This window comes from Festucalex cinctus, chromosome 4 (assembly GCF_051991245.1).
Source record: "Festucalex cinctus isolate MCC-2025b chromosome 4, RoL_Fcin_1.0, whole genome shotgun sequence".
In the NCBI taxonomy this organism is placed as follows: Eukaryota; Metazoa; Chordata; class Actinopteri; order Syngnathiformes; family Syngnathidae; genus Festucalex; species Festucalex cinctus.
Genome location: NC_135414.1, coordinates 7,972,191 through 7,986,294, shown reverse-complemented (window position 1 = coordinate 7,986,294; position 14,104 = coordinate 7,972,191). Strand labels below are relative to the sequence as shown.

Here is a 14,104-nt window from a genome sequence, read left to right as displayed (position 1 = left end):
TGAATATTTCACAAATAATATAAAGAAATTCCTTTTAAATTCTCACATTTATTTTATTAAAAAGGACACAATAAATTATACTCATTTGACCATTTTACATTTTCTCAAGACACAAATTTTATTTGCATTTTCTTTATTTAAATCAATAGGAGCAATATAATCTTTTGAGACCAAACATGCATGTTCTTACTTTAATACATTCAAAAATAAGTGATTTATCTTTTTAAAACATGTGTAAATAGAACTCAAAACATTATATACAATAAGCACAAGTACACACGTGTGGTCAATATACATCTGAAATGGATAATTTTAAATGCAAACTATGTAACTGTGTTTAAAAGAGCAAAAACACCTTTAAAGGGTCTGCAAAAAATAATTTTCTGTTAAAAAAAAAAAGCAGAATGTTACACATATATTTTGCTTTGAATGGATATTGAAAGGCATGTATTTAACCATCAATACACAAAAATATAAATCATTTGACATATACATATATATGTATATGTATGGACAGCAGTGAATGATGTGAAATAATTCAATTCCACATCCTATTTGTTATTGCACATATATGGCTATAGCAGAGTCTAAGTGATGCTCTAATGTAATATTGTGTTTAACAACAGAAATGAGCTAATTGAATTGAAAACATAAGTGTCTATGTTGGGGAGTAAACAACTTGGCACAAGTGTTGACATTCAATATAAATTGACCATCTACTGAATTATGAAGTGTCAGCATAAGCTCTTAACTGCAGCATTATGGTGACACTCGGCAGAGCAAGCCAAGTTTATAAACAGGAAATACAGGGATTTAAATTGCTTATTTATGGACTATGTGGAATGGCAACTCACTTTGGTGAATTATCATGTGTATACCTGAAATATGTTGAGCTTCACTGTCAAAACTAGACCTTTCAGCATTATGGAAAATAAATATTATCCACCATCCCAAGTAAGAAAATAAATGTCCATCTTTTTCTTTAAAGGCAAATAAGTGACATACAGTACTGCACGCCGGAAAAACAGTGTATCACCAATCAGCAGGTTTACAGGGAAGGCCATTTGCATGTTTTAAGTGAAACAGAATCCATTATGTCCCATTTTATGAAGTCTCAGCGGATTTAATTGACTCTTCCGCAATCTTAACATGCACACTTGCTCCTTTCCGAGGCTTCCGTCAAGTCTGCGTTGTTGTGGCCGTTGGAACGGAAGGTGCCGTCCGGGATCCATGACTTGTCCACGCATCGTTCCATCCTCTTCATGATGAGGTCAAGCAGTACATCTACGGCCTGGTTGACGTTCTGTCCGTTTGCTGCGCTCGTCTCAAAGTAAGGGATCCTGTCGGGTAGCAAAACAAGGAATGTTAACTTTGGATTAACAATGAACAATAATCCGGAGATGAATTAAAACAAAATACAAACAAAACTGTATTTGTTTACAATACATGCCACTACCCTTAGATAAATTCACTAATCTTCTCAAGAAGCCTTTGAAAACTCTGCACGCAGCTCTCATCTATTGGACTATTTGTCTTTTGGTAAAGGTGAGCCAGAGAAAGATACTTTACACATGTAGACAAATATTGACTTTTCCAGGAGGGCCAATTTAGTCTGACGTTGTCTTCTCATTGACTTGGGCAAACAAGTCGGCCACTGCCTCCTTGACAAACATTTCAGGAAGAGGTTTGGCGGACGGGTGACACCTACCCATACTTATCTGCCAGCTCTCGGGCTTCTTCCTCACTCACGGCTCTCTGATCGGCCAGGTCGCATTTGTTGCCACACAGAATCACATCTGGATTCTCACAGTAGGCGTGAACCTGTAACTGGCCTGAAAGAAACAGCACAGTATGTAACATGACACCAACTTTGTATATGTGAAGGGAATATTCAACAGGAGAAATAAAATATATAGTTCACTGTGACAGAGTGGACATGTTAAGCTTGACAACAGCCAATGTATATGTGGTACGATGGGAAAGACAAAATCTACAGTAAGTGCAAATATTTACTCTGCAACTAGCCACTGCTTGAGCCTCCATTTCATAAATACACAATGCTGGTCATCACTGAAAACAAAGGGTTTCTTTATGGACCAGTTATCCCATGATGACAGGGTGGACTGCAAAAATGTTCAACATTATTAAATACAATATTCATAACATTAAAAAAATAATTTTGGACAATAAAACCATGTTAAGAAAATTGACTAAGTACCATTTATCCACGTATAAAAGGTCACTGTAGGTCTTGACACTTAGAAGAACTCAGTTTCATTACTTCATGTTAATGATGAGAACACCAAATGCACTTCATAGTAGTGGTGGGAACCTCTGGGTACCACACGATATGCGATACAAGGCTCACGATAGTGATGATCTCACGCTATGACGATCACCGCGATTATCAATATTTTGGTCAGGTAATAAATTCACGATGAAACTACTCAAGACATAAACCGATTTTTGTTTTAATGAGAAAATGGTTTCTTTTTGTACCATCACTAAAACACTATTAAAACTGGTGTCTTCTTCACAGTGAGTACTTTAGTGTATTTTTTTTTTAACTCACACAAATACAAATGTCTTCTTAACAGAGACCACTTTCTGTAAACAAATTTGTGTCTTAAACACTATTGTCATGCAACATACCAGTCAGTTACATACATATTATAAACAGACAATTTTTTGTGTAACATAAGTAAATAAATAAATACAATTAAAAAATTGTGTGCTTCAAAAAGTCTAAACATAAAGCATCTTTTAAAATGTTAAAATTGAAGCTATAATCCACATTTTCATAGAGTCAGTTGCTGGACAGATAAATGTCTTACACAAGTAAAAAGTAAGCTCATGAGTCTTCTTCGCCTGAAGACTTCGGTACATTTCCCTGCCACTCTCATGAGGCGCTCCCTCTAGTGGCCCGTCAAGTAATTGCTCAACAAGTAATGAACAATGAAGCCGTTATAGTGGCTATATTTTAACCTACAAATATTGCGATACTTGTGTAGTCGTATCGATAATCTATCAGAAGACAAAGTATCATGATTTATGGCGTTTGATATATCGTCACACTCCTACTACATAGTTATAGTGACCGAATTCACACATTTAAAAACAACAAAAATCAGACTTAACAAGCTGATGCTTGTATGACAAGAGCCACCCAATGATGTCAGCATTGAACTCTAAAGTTATAGTTGAATTCCAAATTGCACAATGTCAGAAATTCCACTAGCATTTGATTTCTTCATTACTCCCTCAGAAATTCACAATGGTAAAATAAATAACTTACTGTATATTATCCTCACTTATAGTACATTCAGTATAACAGTAAAAGGACGTACTCATCCAGTTTCGGACGTTGAGAAAACTTTGCTCATTGGTGAGGTCAAACAAGAGAATGAAACCCATCGCGTCCCTAAAGAAAGCCGTGGTCAAACTCCGAAACCTGATGGGAAGAATTTGGGGGTAAATGAGACGATTGATTGATGAGACTGAAAAAGTGTTAACAATACAAAATATAGGCTGGACTACCTCTCCTGTCCTGCAGTGTCCCACAGCTGCATGTGGATCTTTTGTCTTCGACCTGAGGAGCCATCAGGACCAGTGGAGTTGTATGTCTGTTGAAAACGGACATTAACACAATCTCGCTTTGGTACCAATCGATTGCACGTCGCATTTTTTCATTCAACGTTTTGTCAAACTTGCCCGAGAATGTTTCAGATTGTGGCGGACATTTGATCACATAAGTAATTCATTGTGGAAGTTGTCAGTCTGTGTGTAGCATTTAACAAAGTAAACGTTACTGTAGTGACGCTCCGTCTGCTTATGGAAGGAGGTTGCCGCCGGCCATTAAACATTATGAGTCATCATTGCAAAATGACGCGAGTGTTGGAATGCATGCCAAATCGGAGTCTCGTGGCCAGTGAAAATTATAGGATTGTGCTATGAATGGATAGACAAATAAAATGCTCATGTTACATATCCATTTTAGTGTACACTAGAAGAATTTTATTGTGTACTCATTGTGCTACCTTGCAAGATTAAATACGGTGTATTTACGTGCACACTGACAAATTCCATTTGTAATCAATAGCTCACCATTGTGCTAGAGTTTTGTAGTATGTTATGCAAGAGAAAAGAATGTTTTGGGTTTTTTTTTCAAAGGAGACCCAAGGGTTTCTAGCAAATATGCTTATGGTGTATTTATGTTGAACATTGCGGATGCGGAGGTCATTAATGGTCTGCTTGGCCCAAAAGCAGAAGTTGATAACAAAAAGAGAAGCAATAAAACAAAAGTAAATACGTTTTAAAAGATAGATGTTTGAATAAGATACCTTACACTAGTTTGCCCTTTTTTTTTCTTTTTTTAAACAAATCTAAAGAAAAGCAGCGGCTTACCACTCGTTTTTCTCTGAAGTCAATTCCCACTGTGGTGATAAACTTGGAGTTGAACTTGCCATCGGTGTACTGGTAGAGGAAACTGGTCTTTCCCACACCAGAGTCGCCGAGGGCTAGGAACTTGATGAGGTAATCGTATTCCCCATCAGACATAGTGAGAGCTGAATTTCTGCAACACACAAATAAATTTTGGCACACAGAAATTTATGACTGACAAATTTACAAAACACTTTTGAAAGTGAAACGGGAACAGTTTAAAAAAATAAAAATACAGATAAGTCAGTCAGTTTTATTTATATACAGTAGCACCAATTGAGAACAAAAGTTTTATATAATCGATTAATATTCAATTTAAGTTTGTTTGTTTTTTTTAGTAATTTTTTTTCCCATGCAGCCTTGATTTTATATGGGCAAATGCCTCCAGTGCTGCTGAAACAGCCATGCTTAAATTGAAATGTTTTTGTTTTCAAAAATGTACCCATTTAAATTAGAGGGCATAATAGTAAACATCCAACCATCCATTATCTGAACCGTTTCCCCTCACGAGGTTCGCAAGTGTGCCCGAGCCTATCCCAGGCCAATAAAGACGACAGATAAAAAATACACAATGATGGTGGTCTCCTCCCAAATCATAAAAGACTGGAAAAACAAATAATCTGGAATCTGATTTTTTATTTTTTTTGGGGGGGGGCAGATGAAACCAAAGTCAAATGTGCAGTATAGATGCTAATGTTTATTGGTGATGTGCGTAGTTACTGAGAAGGCGACATCATGTATGCAAAAATTATTCTGTGTTGTTATCCAGATTCCATACACTAGGGGAAGTCAACCCAAAGATGTTCTCTACAATAGGGCCGCAACGATATTGGAAAAACATGCAATATGCGATATAGTTGGTGAATATTGTGATGTTGATATACTGTCCAGCCCTACTCTACAATATTACGTACTGTGCACCCCCACAAGTCTAAACACAGCATTGTGATTAATATTGTTTGTGGAACACAAACACCCGTTTAGCCATCTCATGAGGCGGCCATTTTGTCACTTGCTGTCAACTGAACAGATGCTGAGGTAACGACCATCTTGCAAATGCCACATGACCAAACTCGGAAAACAGGTGAAGCGTGGCGGCCCCTAAAGATGGATAAAAATTGCAGCTTAATTCACAATCCACGAACGCAATGATAATTAAGATACCGAGGTTAGACTAGTGTGGGCGCATTCAACATATTACAGTATTGTCAAGAAAATTGTTGGGTTGACTGCCCCATGGCGGAGACGCACTAATTTGATCTAGCAAACGGCACATTTATACACTTCACATGGTCAACTAATTCCAGTCAAAAGAACATGTGCATGTGTCATATGACCAGTGTGCAAAAAAAAAGCATTCAAACAAGCCTAACATTCTTTTATGGTGACCCCCCCCCACTGATCCTTTCATGTCGAGCCATAATCGGATTAAGGTCCTTTACTGCTTTTGTATAACAAAGATGCATGATGAACTCACTCACAGTGATGCTAACAGCTAACATTAGCATGTTTGGACCTTGAGCTGGGACCACCAGGACTACTTTCTGAGAAAAAAAAATAAATAAAAAATAGCTGCATGGTTTATTCAGTCACATTTACCAGTTGTAACGCTGCCCACATATTCATCATATTTCTTTTCAGGCTCAGGAATTACTCTAATCTTCTTGGATGATTAACATCAATTACCTAGTATTAATCTAATGATTTACATTTTCATTTAATTTCTTCCAAGTTCCATTAATAATTAATATACAGTATTGTCAACGGGGACCAAAACTGCACTAAAACTGAATGAAATGTTCCTTTTCCAAGAGATTTATTCATTACATTTCAACCACATCCTGTTGCGCTTGCTTGTCATCTTTTATTCGTGCCTTGGATCCCAAAAGCACTATACTAATCCGTCTTAACTGTAAATCTCTACTTGTGAACTGTAAACCACTAATAAATTTGTGACCAATTTGGCCTGAATAACAATGACCATGTTTTGTTTTGTTTTTTCCTCTTTACCCAATCTGCTATGAAAGACTAATATTTTTATTTTATTTTATTTTTTTACAAAATAACTGAGTGGATATTCTTACATCAGTTCATTTATTTAAAAAAAGTGAGAGAGACCTCATGTGACCTATAATTTGTACAATTCATTTTGGAGGGTGGGGGTAATCTGTTACGCGTAAGTAAAAATGAACAAATTATATCATTATTTTTTGGTGGCAAAATACAAGAATTTTCCGCACTGCACATCTGCCATGTTCATAATGTTGATGTTGTAGGAAAGGGCATAAAAATTATATTAATTGTAAGTTTATTAACTGCTTAATTCTCATCTGTAGAGCGTGGGGCACAGTCTTTTTGAGCCTGCAATGCAAATGGCAGTGAAGTGAATGAGTCAAGTGTTTATGTCCTGCAAGTAAAATTGTAGATATATTACAATAGAGACTCACTTGACTTGACAAAATTCTGGAACGCTTCCAATAAGGTCCAGCTCAGTTTCCTGTCATTATCCCCCCCCAACTAACAGTCAAGTAGGCAGCTAGACAAAACAATCATCAGTGGTTAATATGACAAACAGAACCCCCAAAACCTACCACAGCAATAACAAAATAAAACCTCATGTTATCATTATTTCCACACTGCCGGATAGGAAGCGAACAGGCAAGCATGACTTTCCGTTTTGTTGGGAAACTCCACCTGTTAGCCAGAACTTGAAAATCTAGTGTGCTTACTGTCCTATATAATAAACACACACAAACCTAAAAATTAAAAAAAAAAAACTGAAGAAAACATATTGTTTCGTCATTACAACCAAGTCACAGCATGTTCAGTCTTTTCTCTTGATTTTCAAGCCTTGAAGAATTCAAGTTAACCAAGGGAATTATGAACAGTTCCAAATACATGTCAGTGTCAGAAAAAAAAAAATTCAAAAAGGGAAAGGGAAGGAAAAAAAAAAAAAGTCAGAAAAAGCCTTCAAGAACCATTTGAGGTTAACCAGAGACATTTTAAACTGTTGTGCAAAAGTATTATTTAAGTTGTGTGTTTTAATTTCTCCATGTAAAATGTTTTTGAATTGTACAGGTCACATTACATAAAATGTTTTGAAACAATTTATCATGTTTTTTTTTTTTTTTTTATACCACAAAAGTATGGCATTTCAACATGGGTGTGTAGACTTTTTATTTCCATCCATTGATGATATACACTGTGTTGCGATTATTCTGCCCCTCACAAACATGTGCAAGTTGTAATCCTATTTCCTTGACAGTTCATGAGTACGTTGCAGTACTACTAGACACTATTGACAGAAAACGCACATTTCCTCTCCCATGATACGCAATGTTGAATGATTACGAAACCATGTCAATATCCACAATGGCTGCTTTTAACAATTGTTATTATGTAACTCTGTAATGAATGATAAAAATCACGGTTCATCATGGCATGTCCTAGCATGCATCATTAACTGGAACGGCACATGATGGTTGCTTTACAGATAATACACAACGCAGCTGATTGCATAAAAACTATGGAATGCCTTGTCTTCTGCTGTGAATGTGCTCACAAGTAAATAATAATAATAATAATAATAATAATAATAATAATAATAATGATAATAATAATAACAATAACAATAATAATAATAAACATACCCTTGTGCGGAGTAATCGGTTAAAAGTGGTTGTTTGTCTGTGTGTGTCCTGGATTGGCTGGCAACCAGTTCAGGGTGTACCCCGCCTACTGCCCAAAGCTAGATGGGATAGGCTCCAGCACCACTGCGACCCTTGTGAGAAAGAGCGGCTAAGAAAAGGGATAGATTGATAACAACCAAGTGGCACCCGAATCTATCACCACGGTCTATGTTGTTTGTAAGATCTTCAAGACTTGAGCAGGCAATTCATTAAGTACACGTCACAATCTACAGATGTGGTAAGTCACTATACACTTCCTTGGTGCGAGGTCATCATCTCACTCCCTTGCCCACGGCTCGCCAATTGACATTGGAGTAATTTTACACTATACTGTGTATTTTTAGGTTGCAGAAGAAAAAAAAAAATCCACCCAATCAGTTCGCTCAATTTTGGTTACAACTACAGTAAACCCAATGTATTCTCTGTTTGGATACATTTCATTCCTTAAAACCATACCCAATTACCCATCATGAGATTTTTCATGTATACCTAATGAAGGATTGAAGCTTGCCACGCTAAAGTGCAATTCAGCCACATTTTTGCTGTACCAACCTGAGTCTGTGCAGGCTAATAGTTCCACTGAAAAGGACAAAATCTTCAGAGAAAATCTAGTGGATTATCCTGCAATTTTTACAAACACAACGCCACCGACAAAAAGTAACTTTAATCATTTCGACAAGGAGAAGTGAAGGACCCACCCTGGGCAACACTCCAGTGTTCAGAGGATGCAATCCGGATATGCACAATACACAGTGGCACCAACTGCTGCTTGTGGCACACACGCACACATCAAAATAAAACTAAAGTGAATTAAGTGCAACAAACAGAACACATAATTACTCTCAGCTGGTCCTCATGTGGCAAGACGTTTACACATTTACTTTGTGATTCTTCATATACCGCTTCAGCTCCATCGACTCTACTAGTACACTCCTTGTTCACACTATAGTAGAACTTTGGCGTACAAGTAGGAAAACAACTTCGTATGTTACAAGGAAAAGGTGTGCACCAGTTGAATAACAACTGTTTGCTACTACAATTCTACTAGTAGCAATTCATAAGTAGTAACAGTAAATATCACATAGGATGTCAACTAGTTCACAGTTTTCCCTCATAAAATGGAATTGTCCCACTAGTATGTTAATATTGTCCAACTTGTGAGGCACATACTAGTACATAGACCATAAAGCTGCTCTCTTTAACAATTTGGCCAAACACATCTTTACAATAGCTTTTTTTTTTTTTTAAACCATTTATGACCGAAACACCTAATTAACACCTTAGCTGTTCACAATGGATACTCCCACAAACCTTCAGTCAATAGTTTTCATACCAGATTTGGGTTCGAATTTGACGAATGTGACGTGTGCGCATTGTACGTGTACTGTACGTGTAGAAGGCAGGGTTTGTGCAGTTTCATTTTTCATCAACAGGGGGCAGTAGCGATTCGAAATTAAATTTTCTGCGTTCAGTATCTTTCAGCTGCATAATGTGTATACCAAGGATAAACAACTAGTTACATAACAGCTAAGGCTTCACCAGTTGTGCAGTACCATCATTAACAAGTCCATTGTTTTGAATATGCCAAAGTTGCCCTACTAGTGAAATGCCATTCGTAGTGAAAATCAATTGACTTCAAATTAAACTAGTTAACATATGCATCATAAGTTATATTAGTGTGCAGATGTCAAATAAAGCACAGTTGTACCTCACCAATGACATGTAGTAATTCTACTGGTATGTCAATCTGTCCTACTAATTAGTGCTCAATTACTTCATGTCATTGATATCCGGTTTAAGGTGAAATGTCATAGCTAACTAGAAGGTAGTATGACCAAAAAAAAATAAAAAATAAAAAAATAAAAAACATTACTAGTTAAAAAGACCCAGTCTTGTGCACCCTTGTTTTATTTAAGATGGATATCACGGACATCAAATACATTAATTTGATAAAGGGTATTCAGCTAAAATATGGTCTACTGTCGTCGCCAGTTCAACTTTGGAATTCGAAAAAAAAAGGGGAACAACTACATGTTACTAGTGTAGTGAGGCAAAACTGACCAATTGTGTGTTACTGGTGTCTAGTTAAAATCGAGCGATTCATATTAGCTCAAGTAGTGCCTGTCAACCAACTAGTGCGCGGTAGCTGTCCTGCAAGTATGCCAAAGTTGTACTACGAGTAAGTAGAAATGTCACAGAGTTGTGAAGAAAGTTTAGAAGTTACCAAAAGGAAATGTTGAAGCTAGCTGCAAACAGATGCTACTTGCTGACATTTCCTGATAGCTGACTTCACTCACCGCTTGTTGCTTGGAAGAGTAAAAATACGCTCACTGCGTTAAACAAAACAAATAAAAAAAAAAAAAATAGACTCAGTCTCTCGATGGTAAATGAAGTGATCTATTGCGTCACCGCTGAGCCATTGAATGTTGCAGGCTGGTTGACTGCCACTATTTCATTTGGCGAAGTAAAATGCTACTGACTGAGTTGAGAAAGAAAAGGCAGCTGCTCCTCCTCCTCGCCGGCTGCGACTTGTCAATTTCATCACCGTCTCACTTAAGGGAAACGTTTCTAAACATGCCCAAGCCAGGAACAATGTTGTAGTACAGAAGTTTGCAATTTGGCGACCTGATGAAACGTCTAGTAGTAACCATTACTCGCTGACTGAGACAGCGGAGAAACGACAGCAATTCGACTGAGTCGACAAAAGTGAAATAACGGTAAGAAACACCAAGTAGTACAGCTAGGAAAACAATTTAGAACACAAATTTAAATAACTAAATCCAGTAATGGCGCCAGGATTTAGTCAAAGAATGTAAACAAATAAATAAAACATTAACATGGACGATGGCAAAAAAAAAAAAAAATCATTTAACATTAGTTTGAATGTGATTTGAGTATGACAGCCACCAATATACTGACCTTTTGCAGATGACCTGACAGCCTTCATGGGTGTGCATCAGCTGTTCTGTCTTCAACCAGACCGTTGATATTGAAACTGTTTCGTTGCCTTTCCTAGGAAAATTAGTTGACGAAATGAAGGATCCCCCAACGATGCGGTTCCCCCGTTTATTCAAGGAGGCTTTTCCCACAGTGGGTAAATGAATGTCAACCTGACAAGTGGAGTGATCGTACACTCTTCTTTTAAACTTGGATAATGTTACATTGGCTTACAATATTAAATGTACTTTTTAGGGAGAGGGGAAATCATCTGCCTGCGCTACTGCGTTTTAATTGTTGAGCTATAAGTATTTTTTTTTAGGTACTTGGTGTCAAAGGTTTGCGAGCCACTGCTGTAACTTTAACTTATCTCAACGTGAAAATGCATAACACTAGAGGGAGCCAAATAAGTGCTGCTGCAGAACATAGTCACACGTGTACATACTGTACATGTAATTTTCAAGTTGGTTATAGGCTAATGACAACAGTGTTACTTTTAGTCTTAATTATTGTCAGTGCGAGTGACTAACACAGAGGCAACCACTACCAAACCCATAATGAATAATTTTATTTTGTTAATTTACAACCAACTTATTTGAAAACTGTATTGCTTTGCTGATTTAGTCCATTGTTTTACTTTCGCCGGATGAATTCTTTCCAGCACTTCCGTTCTCCTTCAGTGCTACTTCCTGGTTCTGTGGCGTTGGGGTCTTTTGCACGTCGTCATAAAATGGTCTGTAGATATAGAGACCACCAGCCACTCCAAGCACTGTAGCAAACGCCATCTGCGTTAAGGGGATTTTTCTACGAAGCATCACTTTTACCCCCGCCAATAAACAATTTCAGTGCAGTGGGCACTGGGTGATCCTAAAAGATAGGAAGAATTTAATTAAAGTTTCAGATATCACGAGACTGGTTTTGTTGCATGTTAGCTTAATGGCAGCCAGCCAGTATAACTCTTGAGCTGTCTTGACAGTGACATGTTGGAAAATTTTATTTTGTGGCTATAATAACTCACCGAGAAAACCTCCAAAGCGTGTGGCTGCAGGGGCCAGGGAACAACAGGAGAGGGGGGGGAACAAACGCGCTCAAAACCAGGACACCGAGGAGTCCTATTTATGTTGGCGTGAACCGTGAAGTGAAGCTTGCTTATTCTCTGCTTTTGAATACAGAACAAACTCCAACAAGTTTAACATGTCGACCCCTGCTGGACAGACGTGAAGCAGACTAGCAGTGCAACTCGTAATAATAAAAACAACAACAACACAACTTTATGCCACAATTATGTGCTCGCGAGAGGAAATTTTGACCACAAAAGACTGGTTTTGAGCTCACAATAACTTTTCTTGTCGGCGTGTCCCCATCCACTGAGTAGCAAGCTGCTCGTCTGTCTGTCTGCCGACCGACCTGAAGCGAGTATATGCGCGACTGCCACCTCTGGCCTAAAGCATAACTGCAGCCTTTAATGATGCTAAAATAACACATTTGCCAAGTTAATGCTTGGGAAATAATTTCAGAAATTCTTTAATTTCTACGTTCCTATGCACACGGTTTACATGAAAGATTTTTTTTCCCCCAAATGTGTTTTGTGTGGTGAAGATAACATGAGACCAAGTGGGGGAATTAACTCAAAGCTCAAAGAGTTAAGTGTGTTCTACTGTATTGCAGTTTAGTGTTCCTTTGATTCTTTGTTGCTTTGTATTAAAGGTCTTACTTCTTCCACACTGTCAGAGAGGCAGGTTGTGTGTAGTGTAGTGTAATGTAGTGTAGTTAAAATGACTAAGAAACCAAAGACACTGGGTGTGTCCAAATATTCTTTTCCTAGTAGAAATACTGTTTGCTATAATGCAAACATTTTCAAAAAGTTTTAACAATTACAATGTAGTGTTTTTTGGGTTGTTGTTTTTTTAAGTCGCACAGCTTTACCGACTATACTAAGATATATTTTCAACAAACTATTCACCAGGCCATTTCACGACTTTACGTGAAACACTGGAAGTCAAAGAACATACAAAGTACAGCTGTCAAAATTAATCGATTAATCAACAGGTAATTATTATCAAATTAATCGACAACTGTTTTAAATATCGAGTAATTTAGGAGCCGTTTTTGTTATTTAAAATTGTCCAAATCAGCTAATTTCAACATATCATCAGTAATTATTCACTGATTTCTGTAGTCCTTCATGAAAGAAGACTGATGATCTATGTTTAAAGGGCCAGTCTGCCCGTTTGACTCTAAATCCTGTATTTAAAAAGTGCCTTTTTCAAACAAACAAACTACTTCTCAATTTACAGATCAGGGCTTGTCTTCATTTCTGGTGGTGATTTTGTCCTAACCCCCCATCCCACCAGCCTGTATTTTGCCATTTTGTGTTTGTTTTGTAAACAGCGGGACTTTTCTGTGGAAAGACTGTGTTTACACCCCTCCAGCCAATCGCAGAGCGGGGTGGTGGAGTGTCGCAAACGGGGCCGGGTGAACGTGTCAGCTGCGTGACGTCACTCCTGTGGACAAAATCACCACCAGAAATGAAGACAAGCCGTGATCTGTAAATTGAGAAGTAGTTTGTTTGTTTAAATCCTGTATTTAAAAAGTGCCTTTTCCAGAGTCAAACCGGCAGACTGGGCCTTTAATCAAAATAAGACATTTGCAAACATCTGTTTTTACTTTGGAAAACAATGACCGAACAGGTTCCATAGTACAACATTAAAGGGATAGTTTGGATTTTTTTTAGATGAATCTCTATTTCATCCTCACCTCCAGTGTGTACGATCATCACTGACTTATACCCCTGACAGCATTCTGTGACACATGTTCTGGTCCGGTGTTGGATGAGAGAAAAATAGTCTAGCAAGCTGGCTGATGTCACGGAAATAAAGCCTTTTTCTTCTAAAAACAATTTGTGTTCAAAAGAGTGAGATTTGATTTGCATCACTAAATTCCTTTCTGAAAAAAAGTCAAGACGCTATTACCGCGAGGCACTACTTTTCTGTTCGTTCGTATCACTGCGCGGCGCCCTGTAGATAGACAGCTGATAG

At 37.6% G+C, this 14,104-nt stretch overlaps 1 protein-coding gene and 1 long non-coding RNA gene across 6 annotated transcripts; both read right to left on the bottom strand.

Moving 5' to 3' along the window:
* Nucleotides 1–90: 90 nt before the first annotated feature.
* Nucleotides 91–11,660, bottom strand: rab27a (RAB27A, member RAS oncogene family). 5 transcript variants are annotated; one of them, XM_077518581.1, is made up of 7 exons: nucleotides 10,427–10,794; nucleotides 8,828–8,894; nucleotides 4,405–4,573; nucleotides 3,538–3,623; nucleotides 3,348–3,451; nucleotides 1,709–1,832; nucleotides 91–1,340 (listed from the first exon to the last, which is right to left on the bottom strand). In XM_077518581.1, exons 3-7 carry the CDS (start codon nucleotides 4,555–4,557, stop codon nucleotides 1,145–1,147), a joined length of 663 nt encoding a protein of 220 aa, XP_077374707.1. In that variant the 5' UTR covers nucleotides 4,558–4,573; nucleotides 8,828–8,894; nucleotides 10,427–10,794; the 3' UTR covers nucleotides 91–1,144. The 5 variants fall into 5 exon arrangements, with proteins under 5 accessions (XP_077374707.1, XP_077374705.1, XP_077374709.1 ...); XM_077518579.1 differs by lacking the exons at nucleotides 8,828–8,894; nucleotides 10,427–10,794 and adding an exon at nucleotides 11,049–11,660; XM_077518583.1 differs by lacking the exon at nucleotides 8,828–8,894 and having other exon boundaries at nucleotides 10,354–10,795.
* A 254-nt stretch (nucleotides 11,661–11,914) lies between these two features.
* LOC144017236 (uncharacterized) lies at nucleotides 11,915–12,658 on the bottom strand. The gene is made up of 3 exons (XR_013283143.1): nucleotides 12,402–12,658; nucleotides 12,085–12,222; nucleotides 11,915–11,933 (listed from the first exon to the last, which is right to left on the bottom strand). It is a non-coding gene; the product is annotated as an uncharacterized LOC144017236 (long non-coding RNA).
* Between the last annotated feature and the right edge of the window lie 1,446 nt (nucleotides 12,659–14,104).